At 44.5% G+C, this 22,676-nt stretch overlaps 2 protein-coding genes across 8 annotated transcripts in view; one reads left to right on the top strand and one right to left on the bottom strand.

The window, feature by feature from the left end:
- The window catches only part of gtf2ird1 (GTF2I repeat domain containing 1), a 28,227-nt gene extending 18,202 nt beyond the window's left edge, over positions 1 to 10,025 (top strand). For 3 of the 5 annotated variants that reach the window (XM_056441508.1, XM_056441502.1, XM_056441515.1), the window contains exons 14-27: positions 70 to 213; positions 2,606 to 2,659; positions 2,951 to 3,031; positions 3,411 to 3,594; positions 4,221 to 4,282; positions 4,946 to 5,011; positions 5,494 to 5,761; positions 6,066 to 6,094; positions 6,197 to 6,244; positions 6,328 to 6,405; positions 6,896 to 7,088; positions 7,607 to 7,644; positions 7,729 to 7,835; positions 9,390 to 10,025. In XM_056441508.1, coding sequence (XP_056297483.1) covers positions 70 to 213; positions 2,606 to 2,659; positions 2,951 to 3,031; positions 3,411 to 3,594; positions 4,221 to 4,282; positions 4,946 to 5,011; positions 5,494 to 5,761; positions 6,066 to 6,094; positions 6,197 to 6,244; positions 6,328 to 6,405; positions 6,896 to 7,088; positions 7,607 to 7,644; positions 7,729 to 7,835; positions 9,390 to 9,458 — 1,421 coding nt within the window. In that variant the 3' untranslated portion in view covers positions 9,459 to 10,025. Of the gene's footprint in view, positions 1 to 69; positions 214 to 2,605; positions 2,660 to 2,950; positions 3,032 to 3,410; positions 3,595 to 4,220; positions 4,283 to 4,945; positions 5,012 to 5,493; positions 5,762 to 6,065; positions 6,095 to 6,196; positions 6,245 to 6,327; positions 6,406 to 6,895; positions 7,089 to 7,606; positions 7,645 to 7,728; positions 7,836 to 9,389 lie in introns of those variants that run through there. The other 2 variants (XM_056441522.1, XM_056441529.1) reach the window with 2 other exon arrangements.
- A 1,964-nt stretch (positions 10,026 to 11,989) lies between these two features.
- Positions 11,990 to 21,109, bottom strand: dtx2 (deltex 2, E3 ubiquitin ligase). Of its 3 annotated transcripts, XM_056441565.1 has the most exons (10): positions 20,544 to 21,109; positions 19,729 to 19,815; positions 19,227 to 19,605; positions 17,405 to 17,463; positions 15,628 to 15,909; positions 14,888 to 14,955; positions 14,612 to 14,779; positions 14,348 to 14,509; positions 13,997 to 14,086; positions 11,990 to 13,322 (listed from the first exon to the last, which is right to left on the bottom strand). In XM_056441565.1, exons 1-10 carry the CDS (start codon positions 20,866 to 20,868, stop codon positions 13,083 to 13,085), a joined length of 1,860 nt encoding a protein of 619 aa, XP_056297540.1. In that variant the 5' UTR covers positions 20,869 to 21,109; the 3' UTR covers positions 11,990 to 13,082. The 3 variants fall into 3 exon arrangements, with proteins under 3 accessions (XP_056297540.1, XP_056297530.1, XP_056297549.1); XM_056441555.1 differs by having other exon boundaries at positions 19,227 to 19,815; XM_056441574.1 differs by lacking the exon at positions 15,628 to 15,909 and having other exon boundaries at positions 19,227 to 19,815.
- Between the last annotated feature and the right edge of the window lie 1,567 nt (positions 21,110 to 22,676).

The following is a 22,676-nucleotide window of genomic DNA, read 5'->3' as shown; positions in this document are numbered from 1 at the left end:
CTCGCCCGTCTGCCGACGGCCGGCGCCACGTCCACGAGGGTACAAACAGTTGTTGTCTGGTTTGCTTAGAGGCCGTTACGGGAGGGGAGGAGCCTAGCGAGTCCGTGGCCGAGCCGCCAGCCGCCGCTGCCGCCGCGTGTCCGGCCGCGTGTCCGGCCGCGGCCGAGCCCGCCGCTCCCTCTGCTCCCCACCACCCGGTGGAAAACCCAGAAGGTGAGCTCCGCCTCCACTCCATCCACCTCTTTTCCCACCTCTGGAACGCCGGCTCCACCCGGCTGTTTTTGTAGGAGCTAAATAAGCTCAGAAACCTTCTCTTTTGCCCCCCCTCCCACTCCCCCACGACCAAAACCTCCTCAGATACTCGTAGCTCAACCCCCTCCCTCCCAAACTCTGGCCCACTGTAGCTCCCCCCACACACACACACAGACACTAGCTCTCCTCTGTGGATGGCACCGTGCACCAGCAGAACTAAGACTGGTGCGTGGTGCCCACAAGGATTAGAGACTCACCCCCCCCCCTTAACATTCACCTTTAAAAGCTTGAGTGAAGACATCCGAGCAGACTTCTCTCTCTCTCTCTTCCGCATTTATTAGAAGTGTTAATTAACGGCACGTTTGCAGTGATTTTAGTCTTTTTTTCCCACCTTAGAGGGTCTCCCCCCCCCCATCTCACCAAGCAGATGCTTTTTGGTTTAATTTGACTTAACGCCTCAAACATTCAAATCACCAGCGGTGATCTGTCAGAACCCTTTAAGGTGCAAAAGACGCATTTAATAATCATTTCAACTCATATTCCAGAAGCACGACCATAAAAACTTCTTAAAACTTCTGAAAACGGTTGAAAAAAGGAGACATTTAATTTGATCCTTCTGAATAAAAGCAAACACTCGGATGCAGCGCTGCGAGGGGGAGGAGTCTACTCGGCGTGACCTCGGGCCGATTGGCGTGCGACGCTTCCAGGAGGCGTTTTTGTTTTTATTTTGTTGATTTTGATTGTGCTTTGTTTAAGTTTTCTTTTCTTTCACAAATGAACCCCTAAAGGAAAGAACACGAAGGTAAGCGACATGCCGCGTGTACGACGACGCCTCTTTTTCATTCACGTGTTCTTTCGTTCACATTTTTGCATTACGCGGAGTAAAAGTACCACAAAATGAAGCGGAGTCGCCACCTGGTGGTCAGGAGAGAGAATGCAGCTTTAACACATGAAGCATAGACTTCTATACAACCAGAGGGGTCTCACCCTGGTGGTCAGTAAATAGAATGCAGCTTTAACACATGAAGCATAGACTTCTATACAACCATAGGGTGTCTCTCCCTGGTGGTCAGGAGAGAGAATGCAGCTTCAACACATGAAGCATAGACTTCTATACAACCAGAGGAGTCGCCCTAGTAATAAATCTTTCGAAAACATTTAAAGCAAACAGCTCTATGCTGATGACGGGAGGATCTCCCCACTGAAGGTCGTTCATAGGTCGTACGTGTTAAGATTGTAAAGCGAATTTGTGATTTTGGGCGATACAAAAGGAAGTGAATTGAATTCCACGGAGCAGAATTAACCAGTTTGGCTTCTTTCATTAAACTTGAGCCCCAATCAGACGCCATGTTCCATCAGGACTTAAAGCTTGTTTTAAATTAAGGGTTTCGAGTGACAGCGTCATGCCAGGTTACGGGTACCATGAACTCCAAATTATTATTCATTCAGATTTACCGCCATGGTAAGAAACGTTAAATGGTTAAAAGAAATGGTGTCTCCCTACCTTTAATGCTGGGGAGAGGGGGGGGGGGGGGCAAATGCAGAGGGACAAGGGGAAACAGTGGGATGGTCAATAGTGATTTTAACAAAGAATAGTCCAGAACAAAAACATGAGGAACAAGAACATCCAAACCGGATCAGCTCATTGAGGATATGTATATATATATATATATATATATATATATATAATTGTATATATATTTGTGTATATATATATATATAAATATATATATATACATATATATATATATATAGATATATATATATATATGTATAATTCAACTACAGGCAGCTGCATAGTGGAATTACTTTTATATATACATAATTGTATATATATATTTGTATATATATTTATATATTTATATACAATTATATATACATGTATAATTGTATATATAATTGCATATATATATATGTATATATATATATAATTCCACTACAGGCAGCTGCACAGTGGAATTACTTTTATATATATATATATATATAATTGTATATATATTTGTATATATATATACAGGCAGCTGCATAGTGGAATTACTTTTATATATATATATATATATATATAATTGTATATATATTTGTATATATATATACAGGCAGCTGCATAGTGTAACATCTGCCAGTCGAGCTCTAAACAAACTGCTCTCCAGATATAGTGATGAGTGCAAACAGCTGGCGGTGATTTAGTCCAACTTCACGCTGAGAAGTTACCAGCGAAGCGTCATTTATTTATTTATTCCGCTAAACAGCAAATCACATATTTGAACCGTTTGTTGCGTAACAGTCTGAAAGCAGCTGTCTGCCTGTCTGTCTGTCTGTCTGCCTGTCTGTCTGTCTGCCTGTCCTCCTGCAGCTGAAGCTCTGTCGCCCGACGCCGCGTCCCAGAGCGCCCGGAGATCCTCTGAAGGTACCGCCTCGCTCTCTGACCGGCCGCTTTGTGCTCCCCAGGAATAACATGTTCAATCATCTTAAAAACTACAACTCTATTATTACTTTTGTAGTTTATTATTTAGAGTGGCCCACAGCCACGTTTCTTCTTCAAGTTCATTTGTCGCCAGGTCAGTGCAGAGCAGCTGGAATCCATCAAAGTGGAGACGGCGGGGGGGGAGGAGCCATGACGTCATACTTCCCCCCCCCTCGTGCTCCGGTGTAAATGTGTTTCTTTCTTCTTTTTTAAAAATCCGTTTAATTCGATTAGCTGGGAGTCTGGTGGAGGACATCGGTGAAATGATTCTTCAGCTTCGGAGACAAGTGGAGAGCCTCTTCAGCATTAAGTACGGTAAGCTGCCTGGAGCTGCCCCCCCCCCCCCCTCGCCACATACGAGGACAGGAAGTTCATCCTCCACCAGCCAGTGAAACGTTAAGCTGTTACAGTCTATTCCAAATGATTTCTAAAGGTTTTTTAGAGGCTATTTTTCATCTGTAGTCACCCTAAAAAAAACCGGAATATCGGATTCTTCACGAAGGAACAGTAATAACAGAAGAGAGAGTATGAGTAGAAACATAATCGGGACGCCCTCGTACCACATTGTGAATGCAAAGCAGAGAAAGGAGGGATGATTATGCGACGATACCCTGAAGACAAGAGGGATGCTGCGTTGTTAGATGCTTAAAAGAGAAAGAAAATAAACCTCTTGGCTCCGCCTCCTCTTCCTCAGCCGACGCCCTGGGCCTCCCTGAGCCGGCCGCGGTGCCCTACTCCAAGTTCCAGATGTACCCGGAGGACCTGTACGCCAGCGGGCTGCCCGAGGGCGTCTCGGTCCGCCGGCCCGGCTGCTTCGGAGCGGCCAAGCTGCGCAAGATCTTAGCCGCCAGCGGTCAGATCCAGTTCGTCATCAAGAGGTGAGAACAGGAAGTCCTCCGGCGCCACAACCTCATCGTCCGGCGTCAGGGCGGATCCGTCGGCGCCGTTACGGAGACGTTTTTAACCATTTTGATGGATCAGTTGTTGCAACGGAGAAAAGGAAGTTTATCGTCGTTGTAAAAACACGAAAATTAAGTAAATAAGAACAGTTGTAAAAACATGAAGACGGGACATTTATAATTTAAATGCAAATAAATAAGAATGAATAAAACATAAAACACAGGCGTCAACGGCTTAAAAGTGTCATGCAAAAGAGTCTTTTGGCCCCTCCACAGCACTGTGTGTGTGTGTGTGTGTGTGTGTGTGTGTGTGTGTGTGTGTGTGTGTGTGTGTGTGTGTGTGTGTGTGTGTGTGTGTGTGTGTGTGTGTGTGTGTGTGTGTGTGTGTGTGTGTGTGTGTGTGTGTGTGTGTGTGTGTGAAGAAGCTGTTCCTCAGTCCGGGTTTTAATATTAAGATGCTTTTGTTCAACCAAACCCAACTGAGAAGCCGTCATTGGAAACGGGGGCTGAGCCTTCCCGTATTGTTGTTGTTGTTGTTGTTGACGCTTTAACATCTGATTCACGAGCTTCCCCGATGTGGTAACGGCCTGTGTGTTCGTCTCCAGGCCCGAGCTGCTGGCCGAGCAGGTGAAACAAGAGATGCCTCCCATCGCCGTCTGTGACCCCGGTACGTGTTCACCCGACTCGAGAATGTAAACAAACCTGTCAACAAACCTGTAAACAAACCTGTAAACAACGTGACATCAGATTCCCGAGAGCCCGACTGGAAAGAGGAAACCACGCCGGTCATGAACACACAAGTCAGCCGCCGTTTGCATCCTAGCCAAAGGGTCAGAGCACTACATTTCCCATGATGCCTCTGGGGGTCCACAGGTGACGATGAGGGTTTATAAGAAAAACTCCCCCAGTGAGTTATTTCTCCTCCCAGCAGCGTAACACCCGACCTTCAGAGGCGTCTGTCTTCCTCCTGAAGCTGCAGGAAAGGTTTATTTTTCTTTATTAAAAGGGTAGCGCCAAGGACCGGAGGGAAGGAGGGAGGGAAGGAGGGAGGGAAGGAGGGAGGGAGGGAGGGAAGGAGGGAGGGAAGGAGGGGGGGAAAGTTACTAAAGCAGCTTTAAGACGCTCCTTGCTTGCAGCGAGGAGGTTGAATCCAGTTCACGGGATACTTTTTTTAACCTGCTCATCTGAGGAGGATGAGAGGGATGAAGGACGCTCCTCCAGTCTTCTTCACTTCTCTTTGGGACGAAGAGCTCTTCACGTCTGTTTGTTTGCCGGTAAATCTAAAAAAGAGGCGGCGACGTTTAACCTTTTTTAATTTTGTTTCCCAAAGAGCTCGACGCCCCGGATGCAACGCCGGGACCGGAAGACCCGGCCTCCAAGAGACCCGGTTTCTCAGGTGGGTTCAGGTTCTGGTTCCCCTGAACCCCGAGGCTTGTGCTCATCCCACATGAATGGGCTTTGAGCAGGGTTCGTACGGTCATGGAAAACCTGGAAAAAAATACAGGAATATAAAAATGGTTATTTCCAGGCCTGGAAAAGTCCAGGAGAAAAAAGAAGAAAAAAATCCCTAAAGTTTTTGAAAAGTCAAGGAAATTTGTTATATTCATATGTTTATTTTTACACTGAGTTTTAAATGATTAATATGCTTTTTAAAAGAATGACGCTCAAAATATAAGCCGGCATACGCTCGATCATACTCGCATATTTTAACTGAGGTTCTACTGGATGCTTTGGAATTCTCTTTGTTAGTTTAAATATAAAAAATGTCACTTTTCACGGAATGTTTGCTCATGGAAATTTGGTTTAAAGTCGTGTAAATCCATCGGTCGACATGCGCCTGAACCCTGTTTGGTGTATCTATCCCCCCCCCCCCCCTAGAGTGCCTGGAGTCCAAGCTGTCCAGGATCGACCTGGCCAACACGCTGCGCGAGCAGGTCCAGGATCTGTTCAACAGGAAGTACGGCGAGGCGCTGGGCATCAAGTACCCGGTCCAAGTGCCTTACAAGAGGATCAAGAACAACCCGGACTCGGTCCTCATCGAGGGCCTCCCCCCCGGCATCCCCTTCAGGAAGCCCTGCACCTTCGGCTCCCAGAACCTGGAGAGGATCCTGGCGGTCGCCGACAAGATCAACTTCACCATCACCAGGTCCGGAATCCCCCCCGAGACCCCTTGAGACCCCCTCAGACCCCCCGAGACCCCCCGAGACCCCTCAGACCCCCCGAGACCCCTTGAGACCCCTTGAGACCCCCTCAGACCCCCCGAGACCCCCTGGGACTTGGTTCCCTGTCCCTCTCAGTCCACTCGCCTTTAATTGAGATTAATAATACATCATAAACTTTTATTGCTGCGGCGCAGACCGGGTCCACTCCGTCTGTTCTTGCCTTTCACAATAAAAGCCCTTGACTTAGTATTCATATTCACTTTAACTCTTTCTATTTGTTCTTTGCAGACCTTTTCAAGGACTCATTCCAAAACCAGGTGAGATAACGTGAACGCCTCCTTAAATAACCACCATGTAGCACAGAAGAACTCACGCGGACGTCGAGTAATATTAATAAATGGCGTGGTGGTTTCCTGCAGCGCCTCGCCGCGTCACTTTACTGAAGAAGGCCTACGCCTCGATAAGCGGTGAGTGGAGCGTCCGCTTTGCCCCGCCGCCGCTTTTTTGTTTGCGTCGGCGTCCACTGAGCCGATTCTCTCCGTCTCTCCAGACGACGACGACGTCAACCGCCTGGGGGAGAAAGTCGTCCTGCGGGACCAGGTCAAGGAGCTCTTCAACAGGAAGTACGGTGGGTGGACTTCCTGTTTTGAGGTGAACTCTCAGATTTCCTTGAATTTAATCCAAGATAAATATGTGAACTTCCTTTTTGTCAGACACGAGACGCACACAGCTCACCGTCATTAGAACACAGGGCTCGTACGGTCACGGAGAACCGGGAAGTCATGGAATAAAAAAATGAAAAAAAGGTTATTTACAGGCCTGGAAAAATCCGTAATAAAAAAAAAGAAATGGCAAAAGTCCTGGAAAGTTGTTATTTTCATGTTTTATTAAAAATAATAAACATTTATATACATATGTATTCTTTTAATCTAACTATTGTCTCTCATTTTAGGTTTATACTCATTATACAGCGAGATTTTACAAAATCCGGAAACTTGGTTTAAAGTCCGTTGGTCGACACGTGTTTGAACCCGGAACATGTTCATTCATTTTATTTTGTATTTCTCTGGTTGCCGATCTTTTAAAAAGCTCCGTTTCCTGTCTCGCGCTGCGTTCAGGTGACGCTCTGGGACTGGACCGCTCCGTCGTGGTCCCCTACAAGCTGATCCGCGGCAGCCCCGAGTCGGTGGAGGTGGGCGGGCTCCCGGCCGACGTCCCCTTCAGGAACCCCAACAGCTACGACATCGTGTGCCTGGAGAAGATCCTCCACGCCGCCGACAACCTCACCTTCGACATCAAGAGCCAGCTGCAGTGAGTGACCTCAGGGGCCTCAGGGGGCTTCAGGGGCCTCGGGGCCTTCAGGGGCCTCGGGGGCCTCAGGGGGCTTCAGGGGCCTCGAGCTCATCGTGGTTTATTTGTGCGTCTGCATTGAAATGCAGCCTCTGAGACGTCAACGAGTAAACAACAGCATGTAAACAACAACAAAGAGCAAACAACATGTTGAGATGAGAGAATGGAGGCAAAGACACGGAAGGTTCTTTAGAAAGATTCTTTTTTTCTTATTTTATCTCCCTCGCTCTCTCTCTCTCTCTTTCTCCATGTCTCTCTCTCTATGTCCCTACATGTCTCTCTCTCTCTCTTTCTCCATGTCTCTCTCTCTATGTCCCTACATGTCTCTCTCTCTTTCTCTATGTCTCTCTCTCTATGTCCCTACATGTCTCTCTCTCTCTCTCTCTCTCTATGTCTCTCTCTCTATGTCCCTACATGTCTCTCTCTCTCTCTCTCTCTATCCCTATATGTCTCTCTCTCTCTCTCCCTCTCTCTCTCAGACCCTTTGCAGAGATCTGCAGTCAGGCCTGTAACACCGGTGAGTTGTCAGTGTTTCTGATTCTTTCGTTTCTTTAATCTCAAAACCCTCGGGGAGGTAAACTAAACGTTTTGGCGTCTCCAGTAGCGACGGACGTCTCCACCAATCGACGGAAGCGCAAGAGAGTCCAGGAGAGCAGCCGAGGCCCCGCCTCCTCCGACCTGACGTCGACCAATCAGATTCCAGTGATGGTGAGTTTGAGGCCGCCGTGAGGAATGTTTGAGGCGGTGATCCCGACGCCGCCGCGTCTGTTTAGTGTCTGTTTTGAGATTAGCATATTCGGGTATATATTAATATATATATACAGATATATATTAATATATATATACAGATATTAAACACACTTAATGTGTGCAGGTCGTGCCTGTTTAGCATTTGTTTTTATTTTACCACAATATATACATATATATATATGTGTATATTAATATACATATATATATATATGCATACAGATTGTTATATATATATATATATTAATGTATGCATATATATTTATATATACATTATTATATATATATATGCATAAATATTATTATATATATTAATGTATACATATATATTTATAAACACATTATTATATATATATAAATATATATATACATATATATTAATATATACATACAGGACTGTCTCAGAAAATTAGAATATTGTGATAAAGTTCTTTATTTTCTGTAATGCAATTAAAAAAACAAAAATGTCATGCATTCTGGATTCATTACAAATCAACTGAAATATTGCAAGCCTTTTATTCTTTTAATATTGCTGATTATGGCTTACAGCTTAAGAAAACTCTAAAATCCTATCTCATAAAATTGTAATATTTCCTCAGACCAAGTAAAAAAAAAGATTTATAACAGCTGAGTGTTTGTCAAGGCTCAGGAAACCCTTGCAGGTGTTTCGAGTTAATTAGACAATTCAAGTGATTTGTTTAATACCCTACTAGTATACTTTTTCATGATATTCTAATATTTAGAGATAGGATATTTGAGTTTTCTTAAGCTGTAAGCCATAATCAGCAATATTAAAAGAATAAAAGGCTTGCAATATTTCAGTTGATTTGTAATGAATCCAGAATGCATGACATTTTTGTTTTTTTAATTGCAATGCAGAAAATAAAGAACTTCATCACAATATTCTAATTTTCTGAGACAGTCCTGTATATGTATACATATATATGTATATACACATTATATATAGATATATTTATATGTACATATATTAATGTATCCATATATAATATATATACATATATATGTATGTATTAACATATATATATGTATATTAATATATACATATATATTAGTATATATACATTATTTCATATATATATATTTATATATATGTATGTATATACTTTGGTAACCTTTCAAACCAAATTTTACAATAAGAAAAACTGAATATATAAGATAAGATAAAACAATTATACGAATAATAGTACATACAATATAAATAATAAAAGCCTCATGTCCTCAGCCAGGTCGTCCCTCAGCCGAGGGGTCCTGAAGGCAAAATCACGGTCACCTTAGTGTTCAACATTCTGCTGAAACCAGCGGCAATGAAACGTTTTTAATTTCAGTTTCTTAATGTCTTCGCATTAAACGTCTAATCTTTGAGCTCGGAAGCCGTGCTCGTCTTCCTCCGCTTTTGAATATTAAAAGCACGTTTTTAGAGACAAGGTCGAGCGCTGATGACAACGTGTTCCCTCCGTCCTTGTCTCCTCCGTCCTTGTCTCCTCCGTCCTGCAGCAGTGGCCCATGTACATGGTGGACTACAGCGGGGTGAATGTGCAGGTTCCCGGGAAAGTCAACTACTGAAGGACGGACCTGGACTGCAGCAAAGAGAAGGGGGGGGGGGACTCTTTCCACACGAACACTTGGTCAGAGCCTGGAGGACCGAACACGGAGAGTTCAACAGAATGTATGTGTGTGGATCGCGGAGGCCCAAAGCTTGTTTCCTGCCCCCCCCCACCCGAAGCGGATGGCGGCGGCGCTTCGGTCCGCGTGTCCATCTCACCGAGTCGCGTCGCCGTATCCGACGACGACGAACGACGTCTTTGATAACAATCCGGACTCCGTAATATTCAGATATTTGTACTTTTTATTTATTATATTTATTGACATATAAACATTACGCGCAGGGATGTAAAGTACACGACTCCGTTCTGCGGCTCTCGACACTCAAGCGCCGACATCAGAGGAAACGGCCGGTCATGAAGTGTCTTAATCAAAGGAAGAGGAGATGACGGACTCTCGCTGCTCATCGCGTCGGATACGTCACAACAGCCTGAATGTTTCACGGGAAGGAAGGAATGGTTATATTTAATAATGCTGTACCTTAACGCCAATTAGGCCTTTGAATAAAATGTGTTGCCTTGCACTTTTCACTTTGTTGGGAGTTTCTTTTTTTTTAAAGAATGTTTTTCTTATTGTTTATCAAGAAGCTCCGTTTGCGACGGTAAACAATTGTGTTTCGGATGAATCTGAAGAAATGTCTTGAAGCTGCATTCTCTCTGCTGACCACCAGGTGGTGACTCCTCTGGTTGTATAGAAGTCTATGCTTCATGTGTTAAAGCTGCATTCTCTCTGCTGACCACCAGGGGGCGACTCCTCTGGTTGTATAGAAGTATATGCTTCATGTGTTAAAGCTGCATTCCCTCAACTGACCACCAGGGGGCGACTCCTCTGGTTGTATAGAAGTCTATATAATGACTTCTCTCTTGATGTATTCCCTCAGTAAACATTGTAAACATGAGTTTATGTCTCAGTCTCTAGTTTCAAGTCTTCTTCTATACAGCATGATGTCATCATTTATACTTTATGGTCATTTAGAGTCAAACAGACCATGAAGCAGGGGACGCTTTAGGGGCGGAGCTACAAGGTGAGTATTTTTTTAAAGCAAAACGAGTCAGTCACATGTGACCCCAATGAGATTACGGTTATGTTATATTTTCCTCTATATTCAACAATCATAAGCCCCACGTGAGGAATTAAATCCCACATATGTTTAAGTATCTGGATCCCCTTCGTCTTCTTCATCCTCTTCTTCCTCTTCCTTTGTAAAGAAATGCAGATAAAGCCAAGTCAGGATTCATTTTTTTCCTCATTTCTTTATTACAGATTATTTGTTCTCTTCAGCTTTACTCGTTTTTACAGGTTATGACTGAGCAGAAGGAAGGGACTTTGTTTGGGGGGGGGGGGGGCATCAACATGCTCGCCGCGTCATGTTCGATCGAGACGAGTTCGATGACCTCGATTGTCACGCCGTCAAGTTTTCTTCCCCTTTTTTATTTTTATATCTTCCCATCTGTTTGGACTTAAAGGCTTTTAAAGGTCGTCGAGCTTTAAATATATACACAACGACCCCCCCCCCCCCCCACCGAGTGGCCCCTGGGCACCGCTACTGCAAAATTAAAGACATGACAAGCGCCCGCGTGAGTGCATTGAACATCTGCTGACGGAATGATGTCGTGGAGTCAGATATTACAACAGATGGTCGAGTTAAACGTTACAAAGACACGCGGCTGTTTCCTCCGACACAAGGTCTATTTGTTAGGTTCATTTTTTTCCTTCTCTTATGTACATCAGTTTAACCCTCTTCTCCTCAGATGGGCTAATATAAATATATATATAATATAAATATATATGTATATATACATTATATATATTTATAATATAGATTATAAATATATATTATATACATATATAATATATATGCATATATTATAAATATATATGTTTATAATATAGATTATAAATATATATACATATATAATATATATGCATATATTATAAATATATATGATATACATGTATAATATATATATTATAAATATATATATATATAGATGCATTATATATAAATTATATATAATATAAATATATATATTATACAGGACTGTCTCAGAAAATTAGAATATTGTGATGAAGTTCTTTATTTTCTGTGATGCAATTAAAAAAACAAAAATGTCATGCATTCTGGATTCATTACAAATCAACTGAAATATTGCAAGCCTTTTATTCTTTTAATATTGCTGATTATGGCTTACAGCTTAAGAAAACTCAAATATCCTATCTCTAAATATTAGAATATCATGAAAAAGTATACTAGTAGGGTATTAAACAAATCACTTGAATTGTCTAATTAACTCGAAACACCTGCAAGGGTTTCCTGAGCCTTGACAAACACTCAGCTGTTATAAATCTTTTTTTTACTTGGTCTGAGGAAATATTAAAATTTTATGAGATAGGATTTTAGAGTTTTCTTAAGCTGTAAGCCATAATCAGCAATATTAAAAGAATAAAAGGCTTGCAATATTTCAGTTGATTTGTAATGAATCCAGAATGCATGACATTTTTGTTTTTTTAATTGCATTACAGAAAATAAAGAACTTTATCACAATATTCTAATTTTCTGAGACAGTCCTGTATATGTCTTTGTGCTAAACACCAACGTTTTTGAGCAGAAGCACTTTCATTGCATAACCTCCCAATTTGGAAACGTCACTGAACCAGAACCAGAACCCTCTGAACCCCAAAGAACCTCCAGCGGGACGCGCAATACGCCTTGAAGACACAATCTTTTTTCCGACGGTCCTTGAACACCTCGTGTGACGAACGCCGCCGTGGAGAAAAAAACCCCAACGAAACGAAGCTTAAACTCTTGATATTTCACCAAAAACATTTTATTCTGCACGTGTCTCGACCCAAAAGAACCGCTTGACCCGCGAACAAACACACGGTTCTGACCTCCGGCGAGGAGGCCGTGATTGATGCGGCTTTAGGCTGCGAAACGTTAACAATGGAAACAACACAGAGGCTCCCAACACTTGTAGACGACCCGTGTGTCTAGACCCAGTGTGTGTGTGTGTGTGTGTGTTTGTGTTTTAGTGTTTCTCAAATTGTTGTGTAAAGGATTCGTTGTGCGTTTCTCTTCCTCGTGAGTTCCAGCCGCGATTGTTCCGTTTCCACAGAAGTGCAGGACTTTTATATATTGCAGTGAAAAAGGTCAAACGTGACGACGACCCCCCCCGACCCCCCCCCTACCCAAACACACACACACACACACACACACGCACACGCACACGCACACGCGCACGAAGCTGCTCGGGGTTCCGAGGGTTAAAAATCCCACATCTCGGCAGAACTAAAGTGCTTAATGAGAGATTTTTTTTTATTATCCCCAATGTGAGCTGGAAGCTGGACACGGGGAGACAGATGAGGCTGGAAACACACACACACACACACTCACACTCACACTCACACACACACACACACTCACGCTCCAGAAAGGTGAAAGAGGTTCAGAGGGATGAAGTTCAGTCTCCGGGAAAATATGTCGAGCAGGAATGCCGTGGCGGATGAAGCGTCATTCTGTCGAGCTCTCGTCTCTCGTCTCGCGCTACGATTTGAACGCCGCGGCGGCGTGAAGGTAGGCGGGACCTAGCTGCCGCCGCCCGGCGGCTTGAAGCAGTCCTCCGTCACGCCCTGCGACACCAGCTCCGCCAGCACGTTGTCCAGGTAGTTGGGGTCGGGGTAGCCGTGGCCCGACATGTTGGACATCATCTCCGTCTTGTGGTGGACGCCGTTCCACACCACGGTGTCCGGCTCCCCGGTGGTGCTGGACGTGCCCACGGTGAAGATGAGGCGCCGCATCCACGCCACCTTCAGCAGCTCCAGCACCTGAGGCGAGAGGAATCGTTTAAAGTGAGCTGCCGTCACCATGGAAACAACAGCCCCTGTATATATATATATATACATATATATATATACAGGACTGTCTCAGAAAATTAGAATATTGTGATAAAGTTCTTTATTTTCTGTAATGCAATTAAAAAAACAAAAATGTCATGCATTCTGGATTCATTACAAATCAACTGAAATATTGCAAGCCTTTTATTCTTTTAATATTGCTGATTATGGCTTACAGCTTAAGAAAACTCTAAAATCCTATCTCATACAATTTTAATATTTCCTCAGACCAAGTAAAAAAAGATTTATAACAGCTGAGTGTTTGTCAAGGCTCAGGAAACCCTTGCAGGTGTTTCGAGTTAATTAGACAATTCAAGTGATTTGTTTAATACCCTACTAGTATACTTTTTCATGATATTCTAATATTTAGAGATAGGATATTTGAGTTTTCTTAAGCTGTAAGCCATAATCAGCAATAAATCAGAATAAAAGGCTTGCAATATTTCAGTTGATTTGTAATGAATCCAGAATGCATGACATTTTTTTTTAATTGCATTACAGAAAATAAAGAACTTCATCACAATATTCTAATTTTCTGAGACAGTCCTGTATATATATTTATATAGAGAGAGAACACGGAGCTCAGTGGACGTGGCGGTTCTCACCTTCCTGCCTTTGTCGTTGTCGGGTAGAAAACAGAAGCGAGGGAAACCTCGACAGCTGTACGGCTGTCCTGGGTTGGGATGCTCCGAGCCCTGGAGGAGGAGGAGGAGGAGGAGGACAAACAAGGAGAACATGACTGATGAATGCAAAGACATTGAGTTCAACACTAGTTTGAACAATAATTAGATTCTGGAGAAACTAACTGACAACTAACTAACAGGCAACTAACTCAGCGAGCGCTCCTCCTGTCTGAGGTTTGACTTCCTGTGAAGCACGGCGTAGTGCGCTGTGTGTAGCGTGTAGTGCGTTGTGTGTAGTGTGTAGTTGTGTGTAGTGTGTAGTTGTGGGCCGACCTGCAGCCCCGGCGGGATGCTGTAGATGATCTGGATGGTTCCGCAGTCCGGGTGTCCGGGCAGCGATTGGCCGATGCTGTAGATCTCCATCTTGCCTTTGGGCTGCGCGCCCGTCTTCTCGCCGTAGATCGTCTTGCAGGACGGACACTGCAGGCTGCCGTCCTGAGGGAGACACCCGCCGGCCCGCGGGGACCCGGTCACGCCTCGCCGGGTCGACGCCGACCCGGCGAGGCGCGCCGAGGACCCGTGACCCGGAGCTCTCACCTTGGTGCCGTTGTTGTACATGGCCAGCATGCACAGCAGGTGCAGCGTGTGGCCGCACTTGATGAACTTTCCCGCCGTGTCCGGCAGGACGCTCGGCCCGCCCGGCGCCGCCGGCTGGGTCTCGTATCCGGACGGGTTGGACAGCTGGTCCATGCAGATGATGCAGTCCTGAGGGGGGGGGGGGGGTTAGTGTCGCGGGAAAGAACAAATATATAACTTCCTGTTGGACATGCTGACCCCCCAGGACCTCAGAACCGACCCGACAGAACCGCTCACCTCGTCCTGGACGCCGGCCACCGCCTCCATGTAGCGCTGGATCACGTCCTCGGGCCGCTGAGCCGAGGCTGGAAGAGAAAAGGGACGACGAGAGGAATGAGACGGACAATAAAAACAGTGTTTACGATGAAGACTGGAGAGAATGAGAATGAAATGTTTTGATCTTCACAGGAACACACACACACACACACACACACACACACACACACACACACACACACACACACACACACACACACACACACACACACACACACACACGCACACGCACGCACACGCACACGCACACACGCACACGCACACACGCACACGTCCGCGTGTGTTGTTCATGTTTTACGAAGACGCCACCATTTCATTATTCCGTATTTGGGGTCAACAGGTCGTCCGTTTATCTCCGACATTAAACACCTTTTTATTAAAAATAAATACTTCTTGTGCTTGTTGACATCAAGAAGTGTAAGTGGTCAGAGTGTTGGAGGGGGGGGGGGATTTATGTGAGATATGGGCAGAAAGGAAGAAGCGGCAGTAAAGTAACATTTTAAATAAAACCTTTTTTGATTTTTTTTTGGGGGGTTAAATGACCAACAGTGACCAATAAATGTAAATAAAACACTTTTTAAAGACGCGACAAGGCAAATGGAAGGAAGTGAGCCGATGACATGTTCCTCCAGCCTGGTGGAGCAAAAAGGAACGATGGAGAGAGAGAGAGAGAGCGAGAGAGAGGGGTGGAGGAGGGCTACCTCTCCTGTGCTGCCTCTTGGCTCTCCTAACTGAACTGCTGCTGCTGCTGCTGCTGGGGGGGGGGAGGGGCTTGCTGGGCCTGCTGGCTGGAGGGGGGAGGAGAGGAAGAGGGAGCGAGAAGGGAGCAGGCTGCTGCTGGAGCTGATGGAGCTGCTGCTGTGGCGGAGGAGGAGGAGGAGGAGGAAGAGGAGGAGGCGGCTGCTGGAGCTGCTGCTGAGGGAGGGGGGCAGCGGTGAAGTGCACGCCGAGTCCCACCGCCGACATCAAAATGGAGGCCATGCCTGGAGCGGGGGGGGGGGGGGGGTGGAGGCGGGGCAAGGTAGGGAGCAGGTGAGAGCAAGTGGAGAATATGCAGGAGAAGAGAGGAACAAATCAAAAAGGGGATGAACAATAAACGTGTTTGTTCTGGCGCCGAGAAACCGAAGAGGAAGAGGAGGAGACTCGAGCGTGGTCGTCTAAAGGAACAAAACGCTCTGCACCCTGTGAGAGTACTAATGTACCTTTTTTTTTAAAGGTGAAAAACAAAGCGCAAATTAATGGGTTGATTTTTAGTTATTACACATTTATGACATATTGACCAGTTACCGCTGGTTTATGGTCAAAATAATAATGTAAGAACCAATATTGAGATTATTTATAAACCGCTGTTCACTAACGAGGCCCCGGCCCGCGGGGCGGAGCCTATCGACTCGCGCTCTCATCTTGGGAGAGTGCAGCGGCGGGAAGACGGAGGAGACTCACTCTGCATGGCAAGTTGGCCGTTGTCATGACGATTACAGCCGGCCTGCGGTCAATAGGAGACCCTGAATTATTATTATTAAAATATAATCCTCGCACGCCTGCCGCATCTAACAGGTCGGAGGCCATGAAGGGGAAGAAGGCGGAGCTTAACTGTTCACGAGCCCCGGACACGCCGACCCCGACGCCACAGAATAAAACTTTAGATCTCACGGCACCAGATTTACTCAAATTTGGCATAAATCAACATACATTATAATCATTATAATTTCACCGTTGAACAGACTCTGGCGTGATTAATATGCAGACGCAGGACGACGCTCCGCTCCTCAAGCCGGGATAAAGGTTCTCCGGGAATAGAAGTCATTCATCGTGTGTCGGGTTTGATATTTAAATGTGATGACGTGACAAAAAAGAAAAGAAATAGTGACGTAATGAAGAGGAGAGCGCTATAAATAGTTTATGTGGAAGTTGAGGCACATGTGCGCATATATATATATCTAGAGCGAATTACCGCATACAATTTTAATAAATAAATATTTATTTATTTTAATGCGGTAATGCTATATATATATATATATAAAAATATAAATATAGCGCATTACCGCATAAAAATAAAATAAATAAATATTTTTATTTATTTTTTATATCAAGACTGATTAGATTGTTTATTGTCTTTATTTTTAATTCAGTGGTATCTAAATATCAGGATGAAACCATGAAGCTCGTCACACTTCGGCCACACAGCTCTTCAACCAGCCTCCAATAAACAGATCACATTACATGCGTTTGGTTAAACGGACGCTTCTCTCCTCTTTTATTTTGTATTCCCTTCTTCCAGCTATTCTGTGGCTCGCCGTTCCTAAACAGAACGACACTCACGAGTCAAAAATAAAGAGCGCGTGGGGCGAGGGAACAGAGCGAGGGTACAAAAAGAAACACGACTGAACCATGTGAGAGAGAGAGAGAGAGAGAGAGAGAGAGAGAGAGAGAGAGAGGTGCAGAACAGAGCGCCGGCCCGGTGAGAGAGCCGTTTACCTGCCAGGGCGGAGCTCACGCTGGTGGATCCATTCAGCGGCACAGAGATGGACGGGACACTGCGGGACAGGAAACAAGGACAGACGGCCGGTCAGTAACAACAACAACAACGACAACAACAACAGCAAAACGACACGGCAACAATGAAGCGAGCTGGGAGAAGCAAACAAAAGACCGCCGACCGTTTCGGTTTCCAAGAGCGGCGACGTTAAGGGGGGGCGGGGGGAGAAAACAAAACCCGCTGGAGAATTGGCTGGAAATCACGGACAGAACCGCTTGAATCACGACGGCGCCCGTTGTCGATTCATCATCGGTCCGTGATTTTCTCCGTCGGTCTAATTCGGTCGATGAGAATGTCAGAAAAGTTCCTCGAGAAGCCAAAACGACGCCTTCAAAGGTCTCGACCTGCCCAGAACTCAGACGGCCGGTTCAGTGACAACGAGGAGTTCATCGTGCAGGAAATACTCACGTGTCAGTTTGGTCTCCGAAGCAGAGTTCACGACGCGAAAAACGTAAAGTTTACGATCATCTGGGGAAAGCGGCAAGTCCTGACTAGTCGTCAGGACTTGCCGCTTTCCCCAGATGATCGTAAACTTTACGTTTTTCGCGTTAAGGAGGAGGAGGAGGAGCCTAACTGACGTTTGACATCGCTTCCGAACAAATGACACGATTCAATTGGCAACGCGACCGTTTACATGTTGTCGTTCGACTAATCCACTCGCTACGGGACGACATGGTGCACACGGCCCTGATTGAGAAGTCGGAGCGACGGCTGCGGGAATGGAGCCACACAAAGCTCCGGGGTGGAGGACATCCAGCGCGCCGCCCTCCTATTATTCGTTCCCGCCGGCGGAGACAACATTAAATCAGACTGAACGAGAACGGGCACTCGGTAGAGCGCATACCTTCGCATATCACTAGATTGGACATTGAATTATGAACATTTTGGCATTAGTTGCATGGCAATTGGATAAAAATGGACCGTGCTATGGTTAAAAGAAGATTTTGACCTTTTCATGACCTTGACCGTTGACCCTATCGATCCCAAAATATAATCAAATGGTCCCGGGATAATAACCAATCATCCCACCAAATTTCATGCGATTCGGTTTAATACTTTTTGAGTTATGTGAGTAACACGCATACAAATAAATAAATAAATACACGGCGATCAAAACATAACCTTCCGCATTCTCAGCATGCAGAAGGTAATTCGTGAGGCGCGTCGTCGTTACGCCTTCGGCGAGCGGCCGGCTCTCTGTGCGCCGCCGGGAGCGGAGCAGGAGGACGGCGGCGGCGGGCCAAACAAACATGCCGCAGAGTGTTTTTGTTATTCCTGTTCTTAAAGGATGTGTCAAAGTGGAGCCAGGCAGGAAAGGGTGGGGGAGGGGAGGGCGGCGGGGGGAAGGTCACATGCAACTCTTTCAGGTCGCCAGAGCTACCTTCAGGGTTCTTACACATGTTGACCGGTGGATTTCCAGGACTTTAAACCAAATTTCCATGACCAAACTGAAATTTCGGTATAAACATGAATTTTTTTTGAAAATGTTGCGTATTGAGAGCGTACGCCGGCTTATATTTTGAGCGTCTTTCTTTAAAAAACGTATACATTATTTCAAACTCGCCGTAAATGAACGTGTGCTTATAACACATGTCCATGACTTTTCCCAAACTTTTATGATTTAAGTTTTTTTCCATGACTTTTCCAGGCCTGGAAATAACCATTTAAAAATTCCATGACTTTTCCAGGTTTTCCATGACCGTACGAACCCTGTATCACACACACACACACAGACACACACACACACACACACACACACACCTCAGGCCGTTGGCACTGGTAGAGCCGGTCGGGAGCGGCGCGGCCAGTTGGCTTCCGGAGGGCGGTGGAGGCCAGGGGCTGCCCCACGACATCCCCCCCACAGAGAGGGGTCTCCTCGGGTACGGCGAGTAGACAGAAGTGGGGTGAGCCACGGCGGCCCGGCCCGTCGCTTGGAGACCGGGCCGGTTCAGGCTGCCCGACGAAAAGGAATGTCGCGAGCGGCTGGGCATGGGTCCTGTGCTGCTGTGGCTCAAACACTGCTGGCAGGAGCAGGCGGGGCCCGAGGGGATGGCCGGGGGGCCCAGGGAGGCCAGCGGGTAGGGCTGGTTGCACTGCCGTCGCACCTGCCGCCTGAAGCCCGTCGCTTTGTTCACCTGGGCTAGAGACGTGAGGTCCACGATGTAATTGTATCCATGTGGGCCCAGGTCCGCCGTGCCCTGGCGGGCCTGGTAGCTGTGCTCCAGGAGGATAGAGGTTCGAGTCTCATACGGAGTCCACCCACCTTCATCGTTGAGCCACTCCCAGTAAACGCCACTGCCGAGGCCCGAGGACTGGGCGAACAGGGACCGGCGTACCGACCGGGTCTTTCCTGGAAACAGAAAGAGGATGTGCCACTAAATACACGACATTTAAACCACATTATTAAAGCCTCGTGTTAAAAATGAATTAACTTGCAGGCTGGAATAAAGACAAGTCCCTTATTTATATATATATATATAAAATAAATACATAATATATACTTAAATATATATAATACATTATAAATAATACATTATATGCATATAATATGCATAGAATGTATTATATATCATGTATTTATTTATTATATATATAGATATATATATAACATAAATAAATACATAATTAGATAATTAACTGAACTATATATATATCAGTGTTGTATCTTATGCTGCTGCTTTATAGGCTTGTTCATTAACGTTATTAATTAAGCTATAACGCTATAACCACTAGCTAGGTCATTGTTTATTTACAAGCTCAGTTAAACTAGCTAGCACGAATCAACAACAACATGCTAATTATCACAATTGTTTGCAAAGTGACGGGTTCAGGAGAGGCCCCGTGGATACGTTAGTTATAAAACACACACTCACGTAACAAGAGTTGTATATATATGTCAGAACGTCCTCCTGGGTGCTTAGCTTAGCTTGCAGCTATGTAAACAACAGCGCTCCCGTTAGCTCATGCTAAGCTACCGAACTTGGCCCGATAACTAATAATACACACAAAAAGACGCCAAACGTAACATCGCATTGATGTGGATATCCCGCTCGTGACGTCAGAGAGAAATATCCTCACCCGTGTCCTGGCGAAACTGCTTCAAGCTCGGTATGTCGATGAGATACGGCGACAGGCTGGGGTCCGATTGTCCGAGGCAGATGCTCGTGGAGCCGGGTCCCCCTCCTCCTCCCCGCGGGCCCCGCGGAGCCAAGCACCGCTCGATGTGCGCGCTCACCTGGCCGCTGTAAGGCCGCCAGTAGCCCAGGTCGTCCTGCCACTCCCACACCGCGATCATGGGCTGCGATTGCCCCGCGGACCCGGACGGCGTGGCGGCCGCCGCCGAGGCGGAGGGCCCGTTCCTGGACCCGTTGACCCGGGCGCAGGAGCCGGACACGATCGCCATGTTCAGCCGAGCTAACAAAACAACTCCTTCTGGTTAGCCGCTCGACTGACTGTGGCTAGCGGAGAAAAAACGCACACGCAAAAAATAAAAAAACCGTCTGCTAGCTCGGTTCGCTAAAAAACGCCATCGTTAATTCGTTAACACGCTTTAGAGGAAGATGTGAGGTGGATAGTAAACGTCGGAGAGCCTCGGTGGACATGTACGGGCATGTTGGGGTTCAGCGGGTGACGTTAGCTCGGTGACAGCGTTGCCAGGGTTCCTTCCTTCCTCTCGCCGCTGCCTTCAGGGACCACTGGGAAGAATCGCAAGTCGAGGCACGTTTGTGGGAACTAACCATTTGTGTGTGTATGTGTGTGTAGTCTGTCACACTTATAAACGCCCCTGATAATTATTATTAATATTCATTATTATTAATCCTTTTTTTAAAGATTAGTGATAGTGATTTAGAATTACATTGCCTGGGATTTTTTAAATTGTTGTTATGTGGAAAATATCTTTAGAACATATAACTCCACGTGAAAATCATTTCATGAATCAAAATACAAAATAATTCATATGTTACTGCTGCTGGCACACAAAAAGAACCTTTGAGTACACGACCCTCCCTTATCTCGGTAGTTTACAAGCTGCACCTGAAGGTTGCATTCTTCTTTTCTTACAACACACTTCTTCATTGTTAAATCCTCCACTTCTTTCTCTGCTTCTTTATTTTAAGGAGGTTATATCACCCTCAACGCTATTACTGCCCTCAACTGGAGTTAAATGGGTATGACATAATTTACACTCCCCCCCCCAAAAAATAAATCTAAATATATCTGTTGAAAACTTTAGGCTGGTTGTTTAAATAATCTTTAAAACCCAACTTCAACTGTATTGAATATATATATATATATGTGAATGTATATACATATATATATATATATTTATATATATACCCTAAATATGATAAGTGGTTTGGAGAATGGGAATATATATATATTTATGTATATTCAGATAAATATGAATTAATATATTTATATATACAGTATATGTATATATACATATACGTACATATATATGCATATATATATATGTATATATATTTATATATATTCCTATTCTCAGATCCGCTTATCCTATTTAGGGTATATACAGGACTGTCTCAGAAAATTAGAATATTGTGATAAAGTTCTTTATTTTCTGTAATGCAATTAAAAAAACAAAAATGTCATGCATTCTGGATTCATTACAAATCAACTGAAATATTGCAAGCCTTTTATTCTTTTAATATTGCTGATTATGGCTTACAGCTTAAGAAAACTCTAAAATCCTATCTCATAAAATTTGAATATTTCCTCAGACCAAGTTAAAAAAAAGATTTATAACAGCAAAACAAAATCAAACATTTGAAAATGTGTTTCCAGGTGTTTCGAGTTAATTAGACGATTCAAGTGATTTGTTTAATACCCTACTAGTATACTTTTTCATGATATTCTAATATTTAGAGATAGGATATTTGAGTTTTCTTAAGCTGTAAGCCATAATCAGCAATATTAAAAGAATAAAAGGCTTGCAATATTTCAGTTGATTTGTAATGAATCCAGAATGCATGACATTTTTGTTTTTTTAATTGCATTACAGAAAATAAAGAACTTTATCACAATATTCTAATTTTCTGAGACAGTCCTGTATATACATATTTATATTCATATATATATACATATACATATTTATATACATATACATATTTATATTCATATATATATATATATATATATATATATATATATATATAGAAGACTCACATGAATTGCACTCTTTCCAGTATA

Source organism: Pseudoliparis swirei, chromosome 3 (assembly GCF_029220125.1).
Source record: "Pseudoliparis swirei isolate HS2019 ecotype Mariana Trench chromosome 3, NWPU_hadal_v1, whole genome shotgun sequence".
Lineage (NCBI taxonomy): Eukaryota > Metazoa > Chordata > Actinopteri > Perciformes > Liparidae > Pseudoliparis > Pseudoliparis swirei.
This window is presented reverse-complemented; position numbering and strand designations above follow the sequence as displayed.